Here is a 16329-nt window from a genome sequence, read left to right as displayed (position 1 = left end):
TTCAGCTGCCACCACGTATGTCAATATGATCCACTGTAAGGCCATTCTCTCTCTCTCTCCCTCTCTCTCAGAGAAGACTAGAACCAAACTTCTTCAGCGTCGTCTTTCGGTGGCCTGTGTTTAAATGGTAAGTTTCTATTGCAGTTTAGTGGCTTTGCTTAAGAACGAAGAGTTGGGTAGCCGTGGTAAAAACGCAGTGATAAAAATTTCAACACACGAGAGGAACGAAATTACCATTCCACGCTTATAAAATCATAAAATTCCAATCTTTGTTGATTGGTCATGCGCTGATGCAAGGTTTACATGACGAGGTAGCCGTCTTTTGCCTTTTTCCATATAGGCAAAAGTTTTTTCTAGATAAGCTATCCTTGTGGGCATCTTAATTTGGTTCCATGGGAAGATGTTCAATTGGATATTATATATTGATAATCTGGATTTATTTTATCTCAAATCAAAGTTGTCAAACCATCACCTAGGCACCTCTTAAGTGTTGAGGAACCTTCTTGAGGCGTAGGGTACGCCTACTCACACTCTAACTTTAACTAATGAAAAGTTAACATAATGGGAATGTTTGAATAACACCCCTACAGATATATTTAGACTTTGGCAACTTTTTGTAATTGTACATTGTCTCGTTCCTATAAGTTATTTAAATTACATATATAAAAAGGTTTTAAAAAACAAGGAAAAATTACATCTCTCTCTTCTATAGTTTGTCGAAATTACGTGTGGGTCTAAGGGTTTGAGCGAATTACGGCCCCCTCCCCTAAAGTGTGAAACATTCTTAGATTTGAGTCCAATCCGTTAGGGACCGTGAGTTTGAATCTGTTATGTGGTGAGGTCACATTTTTTGTACCTAAAATACCCCTCAGAACGAAGTGAAGAGACCGAAATACCTTTCACTTAAAATGAGATTGAAAGAGGGAAATCCTCTTCCAATCTCATCATCTTCATCCAAGCCCTAACTGCAAATCGCTCTCTGGGTCATCCACTGTAAAAAGACAACGGCATCTTCGTGAAGACGACAGAAACTCTGGAAGGAACCATGTGATCCTCACAGAAGGTTCGATCGACTGGGAAGAACCTTACGATTTCATAATAGAAACCGTGAGAACCTTGCACGATTTATTTGTATTATTTTATGTAAATAAATCAATTTTCTTAGACTCACCACAATGTGCAGATATAGCACACAGATCAAAACATAGTAAATATTGAGTACCAAAAAAGAAAATGTAAATAAAATTTAAGATAGATTCAGTGAAGGAACTTCTGCATAGCCTTATAACTCACAGAATACCCATTTCAGAAGAAAAAAGTGATCACATAATAGTGGAAGCGTGGGGGTTTTCTTCATTGGAGAGGGAAGCTATGGCTTCATCTGAAGCAATCGCCATTGAACAGGTGCAAGGAGTATGAAAGAATGTATGGATACTAGCACAAGCTCCATTACTAGGTGATTCGTAGTAGTGGTTGGCAATGTGGGTTGGGTACTTATGAAATGAGGCATAGTGAGAGTAACTAGGAAATGGCCATGGCTCTGCTACTTTCCCTGCTCGTTTCAAAGCCTTGAGCACCTTCTTCTCCTCCACTCCATAACCTCTCACTGTAATTTTCTGGATCTCCATCTCTACCTCTACCTCTTCCACTCCTACAAGTCGATTACATCAAAAACCTTATTTACCTTTTTAAGGGGACTAAAAGAAAAACGAGGAAGAGCATATCACAGTAATGTACCTTCAAGCTTGAAGAGAGCTTTCTTTATCTTTGCAGCGCAACCTTCGCAGTCAAGGTTTGGAACTGTTACCCCCCCAAAAAAAAAAATAGTTTGGAACTCTCACCTCCACCATCTGCCAGACCACAGAGAGAGAAGAGAGCAAGAGAGAGAGAGAGAGAGATCAGTTAAAAACAAAACGAAACAACTACATATCACCATGAATCAATCGCAGTAAGGAAAACTTAGAGACATTGTTTTGCCTTGGGAGATTGTAGGAGAGAAGGGTATAATGGTCCTCTCAATAAAATACTTTCTTTAATAAAAGGGCATTCGTGTCTTTTTATGTTTGAAATTAACAGAATACTCACACCATCAGCTTAGGGGGGAGGGCGTAATTCGCTCAAACCCTTTGATCCACAAGTAATTTCGGCAAACTATAGGTGAGGAGGATGTAATTTTTCCTAAAATTAATGTATCAATATGCCATTGTGAAAATGTATCATGTCATATGCATTTTTTTCAAGTTCATATTGAAATAATAGTTTTACCCACATTAGAAAAAAATAATGTGTATTACATTAAAAGAGCTGATAAAACTCAAAGTTACAATTTATTTGACATGTAGAGGGTTGTCAATAAGAAAATCTTGAACATAAGTACAATTAAGTTTAATTTTTAACAAATATTCCTGGTATAGTTACATTTCATAATAATAACAATAATCACACAAATACTTTTCATAAAAATAAATAAAAAGAAAAAAAATAATCATGTAGGTATAATAGAGCTACACTTAACTTGCAGTGTAGTACTAGTCTCACTCGATTTCGCATTTTTTCACCTCCAAACTTCTCCTTCATCTTTTGCATGATAGTATAACAATTATGAGATGCACTAAAGTTAGCATGTGTTTTGCATGTAGACTAATATTGGTTGTTAAAACATTACTTGGATGATAAAATATAATATACCTTTTATATAATTCCTCTTAGACAGCAAAATGTATAAGAAATTCATGTTAACAGACTAGCATTACAGACATGGTTGTAGATATGGTCTATTATTAATCAAGTAATAAGGTTAGACCAAACTCTTATTAATGCATGTTTTGTATTGAGGGGAGGGGGAGGGGGAGGGGGAGGGGGATAAAGAAAGAAAAATGTTGATTTATTAGAGAAAGTAAATATTGATTTATTAGAGAAAGTCAAAAAAAGAAGCAACTCATACCATCATAAGAAGATATAATGACAGCATCATTCATTCAAAAATGTGCAACCCTAATAGAGTAAGGGGAACATGCAAAAAATGTAAACTATAAAAAGCATGAACAAGAGAAATAATATCGTTCGCAATGCTATGTGCCACCCAATATAGGGGATTAGTTGCCAATTGTAAAGCAAAGATAATTAGATAATTGGTTTACATTTTAAATAGAGTACCAAACACGATATGAAACTAGATGAATCATGTCATAATAACATCAACCTCCGCTACCACGAAAGAGCAATGAAAAAGAAAATGAATATATGGGTGGGCATGAAATGACCTTGTTCCATTTTTATGTATTGATATACCGTTATAGCACCGACCTACAATAGCCCAAATGGTTATAAAACGCCCAGACCATGGCCCAGTTTAATAAATCATCATAACACCGACAACCGTGAGACTTGATCGGCACTAATTACCCCGACCTCAAGCATGGTCTTATCCACAAACGAGAACAATCCGACAATGCATGATCGTCTTTTATGGGACCGACCTAATACCATCGACATGTGGGGTTATAACCTCAGTATGTCATTTGCACCAACTCATGCCCCATATGTAAGTACAAATAGTCTACGATCCTATACCTAATCATAGGACAATGATGTTCGTAATCGTTTATGGATATGACCATAGCTAGCAGCTCTATCTATGGTCGAGTTAGACAATTATCATACAATAGGTCAATCATGATTAGGTTAACTGTTATAATAGCAGCCACCTCAATATGGATAGTGGATAATCTACCAATAGTAAAGAGTTTCACATTAGCAAGAAAAACAGCCAGCTAACCAATAGGAGGAGCCATCGACCTTCATATAAATGTCACATAACAGTTTACAAATTAAAACTCTTAACAAATTCAGGATTCTATACTCATTTCCTCTCTCACCTATAGGTGGCGGCTTGAATTAAGCATCGGTGCTTCCTTCCCAGAGTTTCCTTCAGACCAGTTTCTAGTATGCATCATGCAGATCCATATTGAACCGAAAACTACACCAACATGTATAATATGATTTTATCATATATCATTGATGCATTCAGCTATGCTACTCGTACTTAAAACTTAATAACAAAATAAGGGAAAATGTCTGGTCAACCCTTGTCCCCACAATCCATATGGTTAGAGAGAGAGCGAGCGAGTTTCAATGTGGGTCTCCAATGGTCAAGATAAGAGTGGGCACGGGAAAGGATCCCCACACCGTCGGGATCTTTTCCCCCAAAGGGTACTTTCTTTTCCTTTTACCTCTCTCAATTTCTCCCGCGGCCAGGTATAATAAACCTAACCAATGATAAAAACCAGAAGAAGAAGGATACTCACCCTTCTGCAAATCCATAATTGGTCGTCTCCGTGAAACCCTAACCCTTTCTTTCTATTAATGGAGATTTCGAATCTTTGTTGCACCACTCGCGTTCAGCAGCGTTTCTGAAGAACACTTATTTGGAATCGTTAGGGTCTAGGGTTCCACTTTGTTCGTGAAGATGTCTCTTCCTCCTATTGATTGTAAATATGTCACAGAAGAGTGTCTTCGGGAGTGGAAGAATGGCAACAGCAATTTCAAAGTTCAGACTCCGGTGCCAGTGGCTCGGTTTCTCTATGAAATCTGTTGGACTATGGTGAGATATTTCTACTCTAGAAAGCCCGCTTTTTGTGTGTTTTATATTTATGAAGCTTGATTTTTCCCCCTGATATGCATTGATTATGGATGTATTTTGGTAGGTACGAGGAGAATTACCCTTCCAGAAGTGCAAAGCAGCGTTGGATTCAGTTGAGTTTGCTGATGAAGTATCAAATGAAGAGATGGGTTCGAATTTTGTCGATATCGTAACCCAAATGGCTCAAGATGTGAGTGCTTTTCTCAAAAACCATATCCGTTTTTCCTGCACGCGGAACGGTTTAAACTATTACTTGTCTCATTGGGTATTAATGTTTAACGTTATCAGTCTATGATATTGAATCGTTTAAGAATGACAATTGGTTGTGAAGAAGTGGCTCTGCGAAATAAGAAGACATTGTATTCACCAAGTTGGCGGAGTTTAAGTTTAGCTACGATATACAGTAAAGATTATGGCATGGAGAGGCATTCATGAAGAAATGAAGCCACTGTACTATAGCTGCCTGGATTTCTCGTGTCCAAATCAGCAAAATATTTTATTACGTTGACGACTACCGAGTGGGTTCCAAATGCCTGTTTGCTATTGAGCTCAGCAAAGAACACACGATGATCAATGGTTCAAAGGATTACTTGCTAGAGGAAATGAGCCTTTGTTACTTGGTCTTTAAGTAAATATTACTGTTCCATCTAGTTTGTGAAAAGAACTTCTCATTTTCCTCTTTAATGGACCACCCTTGTGTTTGAATCAAGTCATCTGTCAAAGTGGTTAAAATGATACACTGGAGCGTTGTCAATTACATGATGGACTTAGTGGCTTCAAAGCCCTTTCATGTTGGAGGTCTATGAAAGCTTAAAGCTTCTTCCTTTATATACTTATTTTGGAGGATCTAATTGGTGTACTTTGCTTACATGATGAAGAGACTGCACTTATCTCATTTATCAATTGTGGCATCACTGATGTCATCTGGAAGAACTGCTAGTAGCTGTTTGGAAGAGCTTGGATACAACCAAAGGACTTGGAAAGGATTTTATATGAAGTGGCCTTTGTCACAATTAAATGCAAAGGCAGAAGTTTACGGTGTTTACTTCATTTCCCAATTGCTTGGGACTCATGGAAGGAGGGTAATAGGAGAACTTTTGGAGGCAAAGTGAGAGACATTTCAAGGATATTTGCTGATAATGGGCCTTTTTTTCTTGATTAGGCTCCCGCAAAACTGCAACTATTGGATTTTTGGGGGTGACGGGTTGCCTTGTTGGAAATATTGGACTTTTGATTTATCAAGATATTTATTTGTAAATGCTATTTGTAAAGCAAAGAGCACTCCTGATATATTTCTGATAGCTTAATAAAATTATCATTTGTCTGTTGCGTATATAAATTTTTTTGTATGGTGGTTGTACCCTTCCATGCGGACTTGTATGGCATAGTAAAGCCATATGTACAGCCTCCTCTTAGGGTGTTTCTCACTCTTAACAGAATGTCTTATTGGGGTTTTGAATATTGGCTTTTCATTTGTAAACAATTATATGAACCAATGAGTTAAAATGAGATTTTCATAGTTGTGACTTGAGATCAGTCATCACTTAAATTCCATGGGTCTTTCACTCTCTCTCTCTTTCACACACACACAAGCACACACACACACACACATGCGTGCGCTTGTGCCCACATCCCCACTCACAGTCATAACTCGTATACCCGTTTCCCTACTAGAAGCCCAACTTTTACTATTACTACAAGTTTCCTACAAAATTCCTATTGTTTTTCAATCTCTTATCAAATCTAAGGCCTGTCTTATGATTGTTAGAACCACTCTCCCTTGAGGTCTGATACAGGGTGGGAGACTGCAGAGGGTTGGTAGTGAGGTGCAAGGAAATGAGCATAATGCTGGAATGATAGGGTGAAAAATCAACATGTTGTGAGACTGCCAATGGGTGGTGGTGGGGTGCCAAGGGAGTGCATATAATGATGGAACGGTAGGGTGATAATTAATTTATAATAGGTTGTTGAAAGGTCCGACAATCAGTTGCCACCTTGCAGTCTATTCATGGTTCATTTATTGTTCTCTACAATTCGTCTTCATAGTACAGAATCCTGTATTTTGACTTAGGAGTTGTGGTTCATATTCTGTTTGAGTGGCTTTATGTACGAGGATGTGGAAATGAGAATATATATGTGGGAGAGCCTGGATGAGAGTTCATGTTGCATCTTATTTCTCTGGCTTTTCCACTTTATTTTTTTTCTTTGCTTGGCCTTCGTTTGTCTTTGTTTTCATGCGGAGCATTGATGACTCTTGTTGACTTGCTTTATCATATAATCAATCTTATATTTGATGTTACGAATAACTTTTCCAAAGAAATCCTTTTCACTTATCTCTGTTAATAATCCTTCTTTGCAGATTACATTGTCTGGGGAACACCGTGGTCGCCTTATCAAAATGGTAGGTTTTTAACTTCGCGGACTTTAGCCTGTCCTGTTATCATGTATTTTTTATTTATTTATTTATTTTTTTTAAATTTTCTTTTGCTTTGATCATTCCTTATTTTTTCCTATGCAAAATATGTGGCAAGATGAAAATTTGAAATCCAAAAAGATTCAGATCCTCTAACATTTGTTCATCACTTGAGCTTCTGAATCTTTAATGTTTCTATTTGCTTTTTGTATTCCAGGTGTCTTTATCTAATGAATGCTTAGTACTTTGTATCTCTTGAATGAAGTAAAGGACCCTAATCTAATTCATTTATGACTGCTATCCCTCTCTCTATGGGTTTATGGAAATGGTGATCTTGAGAAACTCTTTTCTTGGGTTTAGGTTTGATACTTAAATAATTTAAAATATTGCAAACTTGTTAATTCTGTGATGTCCCTTGAAGATGATTTGTCCCAAGGGAAACCTGAAACTGATGTCTAGGTATCTGGTACTAGGAGGGAAAGATGAAATAGTAAAGGAAAAGATATTAAGCAGATCAAGAATTCTGCTATTGACTATACATCAAATCTTAGTTGCTATTTCTCACTTCCTCTACTGAGCTTTAATCCCTAAGCCCCATATTGAGGATAGGCTGGTTTGCTTGAGGAGAATCTTTTGTATGATTAGACCTGAATCATGTCATGCATGAACAGGCTCTGCATAATCCGGCATAGTATCAGTAGAAGTAGCAGTCTTGGACTGAGTGCTCGGACATTCATTAAATCAATATTAGATTGAGATTGGATGGATAATAGAATAAGGGAAGTAGTGAAGAATGACATGCATAGTTTAGGACTGGTCCCAAGTATGACCTCGGATAGATAGTTTTGGAGGGCAAGAATCCATGTACCTGACCCCTTTTAGGTGCGATTTTTTTATTTTTTGTTGTGGTGTACTCCTTTCCTTTTAGTTTTACTTTTCTTTTGTCGTCTTTTATTGGATCCATGTAGCCGACCCCATTTAGTTGGAATAAGGTTGACTTGTTGTTGTTGGATAATAGAATAGGTTTTTAGTAAATCGAAAAAGAAATATTTCTGTTTGGTAACGCCCAGTCAAGAAGGTAATAGAATGCCCCCCAATTGTTTCAGAGGGAGAGTCAGGAGACAGTCAGGACTAGTCTAATGGGGATGGTCTCCGCTCCTCGTCCTGTACCTAGATTCTCCGCAACCACAAGAATCCTCTGTTTCAATGGCCCTTATGATTTGTAGCCAGATAAAACGTTCTTTGGCAAGGTGCTTTGATTCACAAATGTGTGTGATTATATTTCCTCCTGTTTGAATTCTGGCATTGTGGTTACGAGGAATTTGAGCATCTCCAGTGCTAATTGTGTTATTGTGATATAGCTGTTCATAACATGAAAATGTTGTTGTTGCTGCGACTGCCATTGGGTGAGAAGGTTTGGATGCTGGATGCCATAGATGTCAATGGAATAGTAGAGGATATGTCACTTTCTTGTAGTCTCATGCAGGAGTAGAAGTCGGAATGTGGAAGTTTCTTTTTTTTTTTTTTTTTGGAGGGGGGCTTATTTTATTCTATGTTAGACTTGTTTATTTGATTCATGGTCTTAGTAGGATTTGGGGAAGTGGTCTCTTCCATGTGGGGATGATTTATCTTTCTAGTTTGAAGTCCTAGTACTTTAGGTTTGAGTTTGGGTAGGAGTCAGCCCAAGGCCTTGCAACTGTGGCCTTCATATATGGTTGTAATTGGACTTTTTTCTATTTATTTGTTTTTTTTAAAATGACTTTATGGTATGAACTTATTTTTTGGGGTAAGAGAATGGTTCTGTTCTTCGTTGTATGATGGTTCTCTTGAATAAACATAACCCCGAGAGTCATCCTTTATTGTTTTAGATGGCATCTTGTCTTTATATTTATTCAAAAATGGAATTGTACGAATTGGCCTTTGTAACAAAGGAGATGGCCTTTCTCTGGATGGTGCTAAATGATTGGGATGAGTCCCATGAAGGCTGCTTAATGCTTCCTATTTTTTTATTACTATTTAATCTCCCGTCCTTTGATTAGTTATACTTGTAAGTTTTGATTGTACATTGTGATGTGAGTTTTTGTATATGTATTCTACCTCTGATATTGATTTATTCTCCTGTTTCTTGCAGGCAAAGTGGCTGGTGGAGTCTGCTTTGGTTCCATTGAGGCTTTTCCAGGAGCGATGCGAGGTGAGACTAGTTTTCTGTAGACAAATCTTCTGCCATTGGCTGTTGGTGAATAAAGCATGTTTTCTCCTGTTTCTAGTTTTCTGTTGATCTTATTTTTGTTTCTTACAATATTGTAGGAAGAATTTCTGTGGGAGGCTGAAATGATCAAGATAAAGGCTCAGGATTTAAAGGCAAAAGAGGTAAACAGATTATACCTCTTTGTAGCTGGACATCTTAAATTTGGTGTTGTAGCTCATATTGTTCACCAAGACAGACTGATACTATGACGTACATGTACTCTGTTCAGGATTAACACAGATTACATTGGTATGCTAATAATTATGCATATTGTTTGAGGTTCTTGAGTTTCCTACTGGTAGAAGATATATATATATATATAGAGAGAGAGAGAGAGAGAGAGAGAGAGAGAGAGAGTTCATTTTGATGTATCATTCCATTGTGTGAGTAACAAATGGGACCAATCACTGTTTACCCCAAAAAAATGTGGGATCACATGAAATTCTTTGGAGCACGAGGAACACACACAGTAAACTCCCTTCGATATTTGAAAATAGATGGTGAAACAAAGTATAAAGGTCTACTCTGAACTCTGAAGGCCTTGTTTCTCATATTTTACTTTGTGGATTGACAAATTAGCATGGAGAAACATGTTGAAGGTCATGCCTCATGGTAGTTAGGATCCTATGTGGTGTGAGTCATATGAACAAGAAAAATGCACATTCGACTCTGTCTCAAAACGGATCATATGTAAATCGGTGTACATGTAATTTATGTTCTTTGTTTTTACATTTATTTTTTGTGAATTGCAGGTCAGAGTAAACACTCGCCTTCTTTATCAGCAAACAAAATTTAACCTTCTCCGAGAAGAGAGTGAGGGTTATGCCAAACTGGTACACTTGTATTTGGGCTTCTTTAATTTTTAAAATTTTTTTTTTAGAATGTATGTAATGTTGAATCGTCAATAGCAATGACATTCAATTTCTACTTACTTATTCAATCAGATAAGTGACACAATGAAACCTTAGATACTAGGCAACAACTAACAATAACGGGATTGATTATTCCTCGTAAAAAAAATTTCTGCCTTTTGTGTTTTTTTCAAGTGATCATCACATAGTTGGCATGGCGCTAAGGCGAACAAAGGCAGTGGAGGGTTGTCTAAGCGCTTAGGCGAGAAGGCGCCCGCCTTAAGCCGAACAAGTGTTATTTTTTATTTTTTATATTTTCTAACATTATTTAGTAAGTTATATATACCTTGTATCATAAAAAATCAAGATTAAACCATATCAAGTCATTAAAAATCAACATTTAGCCACATCAAATCATAAAAAATTAACATTAAGTCATATTAAGTTATAAAAAATAAACATTTAGAGAAATGCTCTTATTCTATAATAAGTTTGACTGGTCAAATGATTTTATTTTTATATGAGACTTTTTGTATTAGTTATAACATAAAACCAGTTTTCTATCAAGTGTAGGATTACTTAAATCTGAGTTGCAATGACAAAGTTATGCTTCAGTCAAATTTATTTTTATGTGTGCGAATACTGTTAAAATCGCCTAAATGAAAATAATTTTATGAATATCAAAACAAAATATTATTTTACCGGACTTTTGGTTTTTAGCAATGTTTTAACATGATAGAATTTATAAAATTTTCATAATTGAGAAAAACCCCAGCATTTAAAAGTTGAAAATCGTCCCTATAACCAAAATCTAGTTTTTGTTCTTGGACTGGGGGGTTGACTTTTTATCTTTTTGAAATTTGATTTTTAAACTATTTTTATTGGATTTAAATAGGGGGTATTTGCTTATTTATGAATAATATCTTAGATAAATGAAATAAAAAATATTAAAAACATTTATTCGAATGATATTTAGCATAAATAAGTGTCGAAACACAAGGCGACATGCAGTGCAACAAGGCGGCTGTTGCCTAGGCCCCAGGCAAACCGCCTGGACGCCTAGTCGTCGCCTAGGCCCCAGGCAAACCGCCTGGATGCCTAGTCGTCGCCTAGGCGACGTCTTGGCGACGCCTTGACAACTGTGGATCATCATCTTTCCTTCGTGCTATTCACTTTCAATAAATTTTGTAGGTTACACTTCTCTGTCAAAGTGGTTCTGAAGTTTCGACTAAGAATGTGTCGGCTGCAACTATCAGCATAATTAAGGTCTGACCTTATTGTTGTATTTTTTTCCAATGTGAAATATTTATTTTAATCTGTTGCAGTAGTCACTTATTTTTTTGAATTTAACTTTTTCAGTCATTAATTGGGCACTTTGATCTGGACCCAAATCGTGTTTTTGATATTGTAAGTGGTTTTTTGTTTCCCTTTCTTTCCATTAATTTTCTGGTGGTCTAATATATTTTATTAGAAGAAAATTTGGTAGTGAATCAGTTGGCTAATCAAAGATTAATGTTCTCTAAATTCTCATTACTGGTTGTGATATTTTTTTCCTGGTGATGCATCAGGTTATGGAGTGTTTTGAACTTCAGCCCAATAACAATGTCTTCCTTGACCTGATACCTATATTTCCCAAGGTAGGGAGGTATATTATGTTAGAGTTTGAATAAGGAGCTAATGTCTGTATTATGTTCTTGAGATTTTTTTTGTCATTAATCCTGTGTCTTACAGTCCCATGCTTCTCAAGTGCTGGGGTTTAAATTTCAATATTATCAGCGGATGGATGTGAATAGTCCTGTGCCTTCTGGGCTTTATCGGCTTGCAGCAATGTTAGTGAAAGAGGAGTTCATTGATCTTGATAGCATGTAAGTATTTTATGTTGTCTTGTTATGTGTTGATTTGGGGTTTGATCTCTCTCAATAAACATTGGATCATGTTTTTACTTTGTGCTCATGCTGATGTTTGATTTGGGATATCTATATCAAGGAGAATTCCAGTTTGTGTTTTTTTGTTGTTGCACTGAGAATGCTCATGTCACAATAATGAATGATCTCTCTTCTTGAGAACCTTATCACTAGCAGTTGTATTATGCTCTGTATATTACTTGGTCTTTCAGAGTGTTGACAATGCAAACAAGCTGATCTGTTGCTCTGTATTCATGTGTTCAAACTTCAAAGTAGCAAGAGTATCAAGGTGTCACCTTGGTGTCTAGACAGTTTGCCTGGGGCCTAGGCGGCTGTCGCCTTATTATTTAAGTAAATGTTTTTATATTTGTTATTTCATTTATTTAAGATATTATTCATAAATGAAGAAATACCCCCTATGTGAATCCAATAAAGATAGTTTAAAAATCAAATTCCAAAAGGATGAAAAGTCAACCCCCCAATCTGAGAACAAAAGCTGGATTTTTGGTTATAGTGGTTATTTTCAACTTTTAAATGCTGGGGTTTTTCTCAATTCTGAAAATTTCATGAGTATTATCATGGTAAAACGTTTCTAAAAACAAAAAATCCGGTAAAATAACTTTTTGTTTTGATGTCCATAAAATTATTTTCATTAAGGTGATTTTAACAACATTCCCTGACTTTAAAGTTTAAAATAAGTTTGACCGGAACATAACTTTGTTGTTACAACTCAGATTTAAGTAATCGTAGAATTGTTGAAAAGTTAGTTTTTTGCTATACCTAATACAAAAGTCTCATGTAAAAATAAGATTAGTTGACCTGTCAAATTTATTCGAATACAAGAACATTTTTCTAAATGTTGATTTTTGATGACTTGATGTGACTCAATGTTGATTTTTTTATGACTTGATGTGGCTTAATGATTTTTGAGTTTATTCACTTTGTTGATTTGCTTTTTTTGATGAATGTCTTGCGGTGGTATGATTCTTTAATATTTATTTAGCTTATAAGTAGAATTATATAATTTTTGTTATGCTATTTGTGCTAAATAAAATGGTTATATAAAAAAAGAACACTAAAACACTTTGCTCGCCAAGGTGACGCCTTGTGGCCACCTAATCGCCAAGGCAGTGAGGCAGTACCTCAAACGCCTTAGTCACCTTGCTGTGTTGATAACTATGGTTGCATCTTGTGGAAGATGCTTCAAGGAAGCCCATGGTTTCCAATGGTTTCTTTTCACTCCATATGTAAGGTTCAGAGTATTGTTTTTGGGCATCAGAATTCTACTCGAGATATCTTCTTCTGTCATAAATCTTTGTCCCTTTTAAATCTTTATCATTCTGTTGGCAAACTGCTGCAGACATTTCCTTTTAATTTGTTAAGGTTTTGTAGTGCTAAGTTACTAATGATATGATTCTAAGTTACTAATGATATGATTCGTGGCCTGCTCAATATTGCTTCTGTAAATGAACAAGATAAAGTTGTCATTACTTAATAACTTGTTCATTTCAGATATGCTCACCTGCTTCCAAAGGATGAGGAGGCATTTGAGAATTATGATGCATTTTCAGTGAAGCGGTTTGATGAGGTATATCTTCCAAATGAACTTCCTAGAATGTCCTCTGCTAATTTGCCTGATGCTCAAGGTTCAAAAACTCGTATTTCGGTGTTGCTTTTGCCAGACCGAAATTAGTTAAATTTGGACTGAATCAGTATATTTTTTCTGTGAGTTTCTCTTGGCCATTTTGGGGGGCAAACAACTGAAATGACCAAAATTAGTGAAATTTCCGCAGAAATTATGTTACTTCTGGTTTCGCTTCATACTTCGTCTCGGGCATGTCGAAACCAGCAAAATTTCGCCGAGTTTGGCAGATTTTTGAACTCTGTTGATGCTTATGCAAGTTTTGGTATTGTATTGTTTCAACTCTTGATTGTTATGCAGGCTAACAAAATCGGAAAAATAAATCTTGCCGCTACTGGGAAGGATCTGATGGATGATGAGAAACAAGGGGATGTGACAATTGATCTTTTTGCTGCCTTGGACATGGAAAGTGAAGCTGTCAAAGAATGCTCCCTTGAGATGGAAAACAATCAGAGTTTGGGTTTGCTTAGTGGATTACTTTCAGTGGATGACTGGTAAAACAGCCTTTTTTCATTTTCTGTGCATTGCCACTGCTGTAGATGTTTTCACTGATTTGAATCTTTGTTTGATTTTTTTTTTTCTGGATTAATTGATAATGAATCATGTAAAAAGTTCACTTCATATTCTACATCTAATATATGACATAATAAAAGGGTGGGTCCCTTGAGAGTCTCCAATTGAGCAAGCTATAATATTGGTCCCATAGAAAATCTCCAATTGATCAAGCTATAATATAGGTGTAAAATTAAGTAACTGAATATAGGTGTAAAAATAAGTAACTGATTTCCTTCCATATGATATATGACTATTGTTGCTTATCCATCAGTCCTTTGGAAATATTGCCTTAAAAGTTGTATACTGCTAAGACCAGATCTAAAGCATAGTTCTAAAGCGCTAGGTAACTCAAAGCTTTTAGGAGATAAGGCGGCCGCTAGACAGTGCCTAGGCGACCTAAGTGTGCATGAACGATTTTAAAGCATGGATATAGTTTTGTTCCCATTCCTTAAACCCAAAGGGACATAGATCATGTGGCCGTGGACACAACTGTCCACCCTAAAGTTCCCTTTGGTCTACTGTAAGTTTGTAACATAAGGAGAAACAAGTTCACCCAGAATATTATATATATATATATATATTTGTTTTTTGTCAAAGCACAAAGATCGTATGGGTAGTGGAGCGGAGGAGACGAGGAGTTGCATGACACATAGAGACATTCTTGAGATTACCGGTTGAAAAAGAACACGTCGGCACAATTGGATTAATATCACCCACCAGCTGTACTCTATTTTCGCTTTTCCTTCCTTATCCCTTTGTTTATAATTTTCACTATCATATTAAAGCCAAATAAGTTAGGTAAAACAACCAATTGACCCATGAAGCAAGTAGTAGAGAAGGGTTCCGACTTTGGTTCCTTAGTTCTACAATTAAATTTTCTTCTCCCTTTCTGTTGTTTTTGTTTCCCCTCCCCCCTCCCCTTTTTTTTTAAATACGAAAGCATGATCCCATGCATCACACTGTATATAAACATTCTCCACAAGCCCAATCAAATCATGAGAAAGGGCATTTAATCTTATATCAATTCAATATTGCGGTGGAACGCCTAGGTCCCAAAAAAAGGCTTGCACCTAGGCGATGCTTTGACAACTATGATCTAAAGCCACCACAAAGCAATGAATTCCCTTCTAGGTGGAACTGGCATTCCTCAAGTTTTTTCTCTCCTTTTTCCTATTTTATGCTATGGGAAATTTATTTATTAATGATTTTTGGAGTAAATTTACGATATAGGATGCCTTTTCTCACTCCCTAACAGAGGTTCACCAATTGAGTATTAATGTTAATTTACCCAATTGAATAGGCCTGTTAAAATTTTTTGCACTGCATTCTCCGTTTAGCATGTAAACACTTAAAAGTAATAATAATTTCCCTTTACCATGGATCTTGAGTAGAGACTAGAGATCAGGACGCTGGTCTCATTGCTGGCCAACTTGTACTAATTCATCCTTCTAGTATCAGTCGCTCCTTCCAGAATCCTGCTTGAAAGTAGTTGGGAGACAAACTGCTCTTGCTCCTTGACATTCTAACGCCATACGAAGATGACACCTTTCTGGTATACCATTCAAATTCCATGTACTATACTTTTGTATGTTGACGCCTCTCCAAAGAGTCACGTCCTCCACATAATATTCAGACCCACTTACTAAGCGCTGCCTTTCATCCTCAATACATATTTTCCTTTACCCCTTTTCTTGGGCCAGCAGGCCCCATTTAGATTTGCCAATGGTTTTTGTTCGTGTGTCCCGTGAGTCGTTACTTCATGCTATGATCCTATCAGCAGTAGTCTAACCAAGTAATTCATGTTTATATTTTTTCTAGATAATAATTGATCCACTTAAAATTGTTTTGTCTCGACTTTGTATATTATAGGCCTCTTTACTTGATTGCAGGTATCATGCTCAGATGTTGTTTGATCGTCTCTCCCCACTTAATCCTGTGGCTTATACACAGATTTGTGAGGGCTTATTTAGGTAATCTTCAAATAATTGATTTCACATTTTCGGCTGTGACAGGTTGGGATAGTTGTTTTATTGTTTATATGTGGTACCATGCTTTTAAAAAAAGACGCTGCCTT

General features: G+C 36.4%; 3 protein-coding genes across 3 annotated transcripts in view; 1 reads left to right on the top strand and 2 right to left on the bottom strand.

The window, feature by feature from the left end:
- Positions 1–16329, bottom strand: part of LOC122079209 — a 38619-nt gene that overhangs the window by 12625 nt on the left and 9665 nt on the right. The gene's annotated exons all lie outside the window — the stretch shown is intronic.
- On the bottom strand, positions 1215–2586 carry LOC122077837 (heavy metal-associated isoprenylated plant protein 31-like). Its single transcript, XM_042643738.1, has 3 exons — positions 2559–2586; positions 1738–1800; positions 1215–1651 (listed from the first exon to the last, which is right to left on the bottom strand). Exons 1-3 carry the CDS (start codon positions 2584–2586, stop codon positions 1323–1325), a joined length of 420 nt encoding a protein of 139 aa, XP_042499672.1. The 3' UTR covers positions 1215–1322.
- Positions 4233–16329, top strand: part of LOC122079208 (THO complex subunit 2-like) — a 31633-nt gene continuing 19536 nt past the window's right edge. The window contains exons 1-13 of the mRNA XM_042645475.1: positions 4233–4603; positions 4707–4832; positions 7002–7043; positions 9187–9246; positions 9363–9425; positions 10056–10136; positions 11346–11420; positions 11514–11561; positions 11723–11791; positions 11886–12019; positions 13571–13646; positions 14001–14194; positions 16145–16225. Of these exons, the coding sequence (XP_042501409.1) occupies positions 4469–4603; positions 4707–4832; positions 7002–7043; positions 9187–9246; positions 9363–9425; positions 10056–10136; positions 11346–11420; positions 11514–11561; positions 11723–11791; positions 11886–12019; positions 13571–13646; positions 14001–14194; positions 16145–16225 (1184 nt within the window). The 5' untranslated portion in view covers positions 4233–4468. The remainder of the gene's footprint in view (positions 4604–4706; positions 4833–7001; positions 7044–9186; positions 9247–9362; positions 9426–10055; positions 10137–11345; positions 11421–11513; positions 11562–11722; positions 11792–11885; positions 12020–13570; positions 13647–14000; positions 14195–16144; positions 16226–16329) is intronic.

This window comes from Macadamia integrifolia, chromosome 5, assembly GCF_013358625.1.
Source record: "Macadamia integrifolia cultivar HAES 741 chromosome 5, SCU_Mint_v3, whole genome shotgun sequence".
Taxonomy (NCBI): Eukaryota; Viridiplantae; Streptophyta; class Magnoliopsida; order Proteales; family Proteaceae; genus Macadamia; species Macadamia integrifolia.
The sequence above is the reverse complement of the archived record's forward strand: the minus strand, read 5'-3'. Positions and strand labels throughout refer to the sequence as shown.

Excerpts from the sequence above, each read along its gene's own strand:
- LOC122077837 (XM_042643738.1), bottom strand. The coding sequence starts at position 2,586 with ATGCAAAAGATGAAGGAGAAGTTTGGAG. Across the intron at positions 1,801-2,558 it reads GATGAAGGAGAAGTTTGGAG|TTCCAAACCTTGACTGCGAA; the intron begins GTGAAAAAATGC and ends GGGGGGTAACAG. Across the intron at positions 1,652-1,737 it reads AGCTCTCTTCAAGCTTGAAG|GAGTGGAAGAGGTAGAGGTA; the intron begins GTACATTACTGT and ends ATCGACTTGTAG.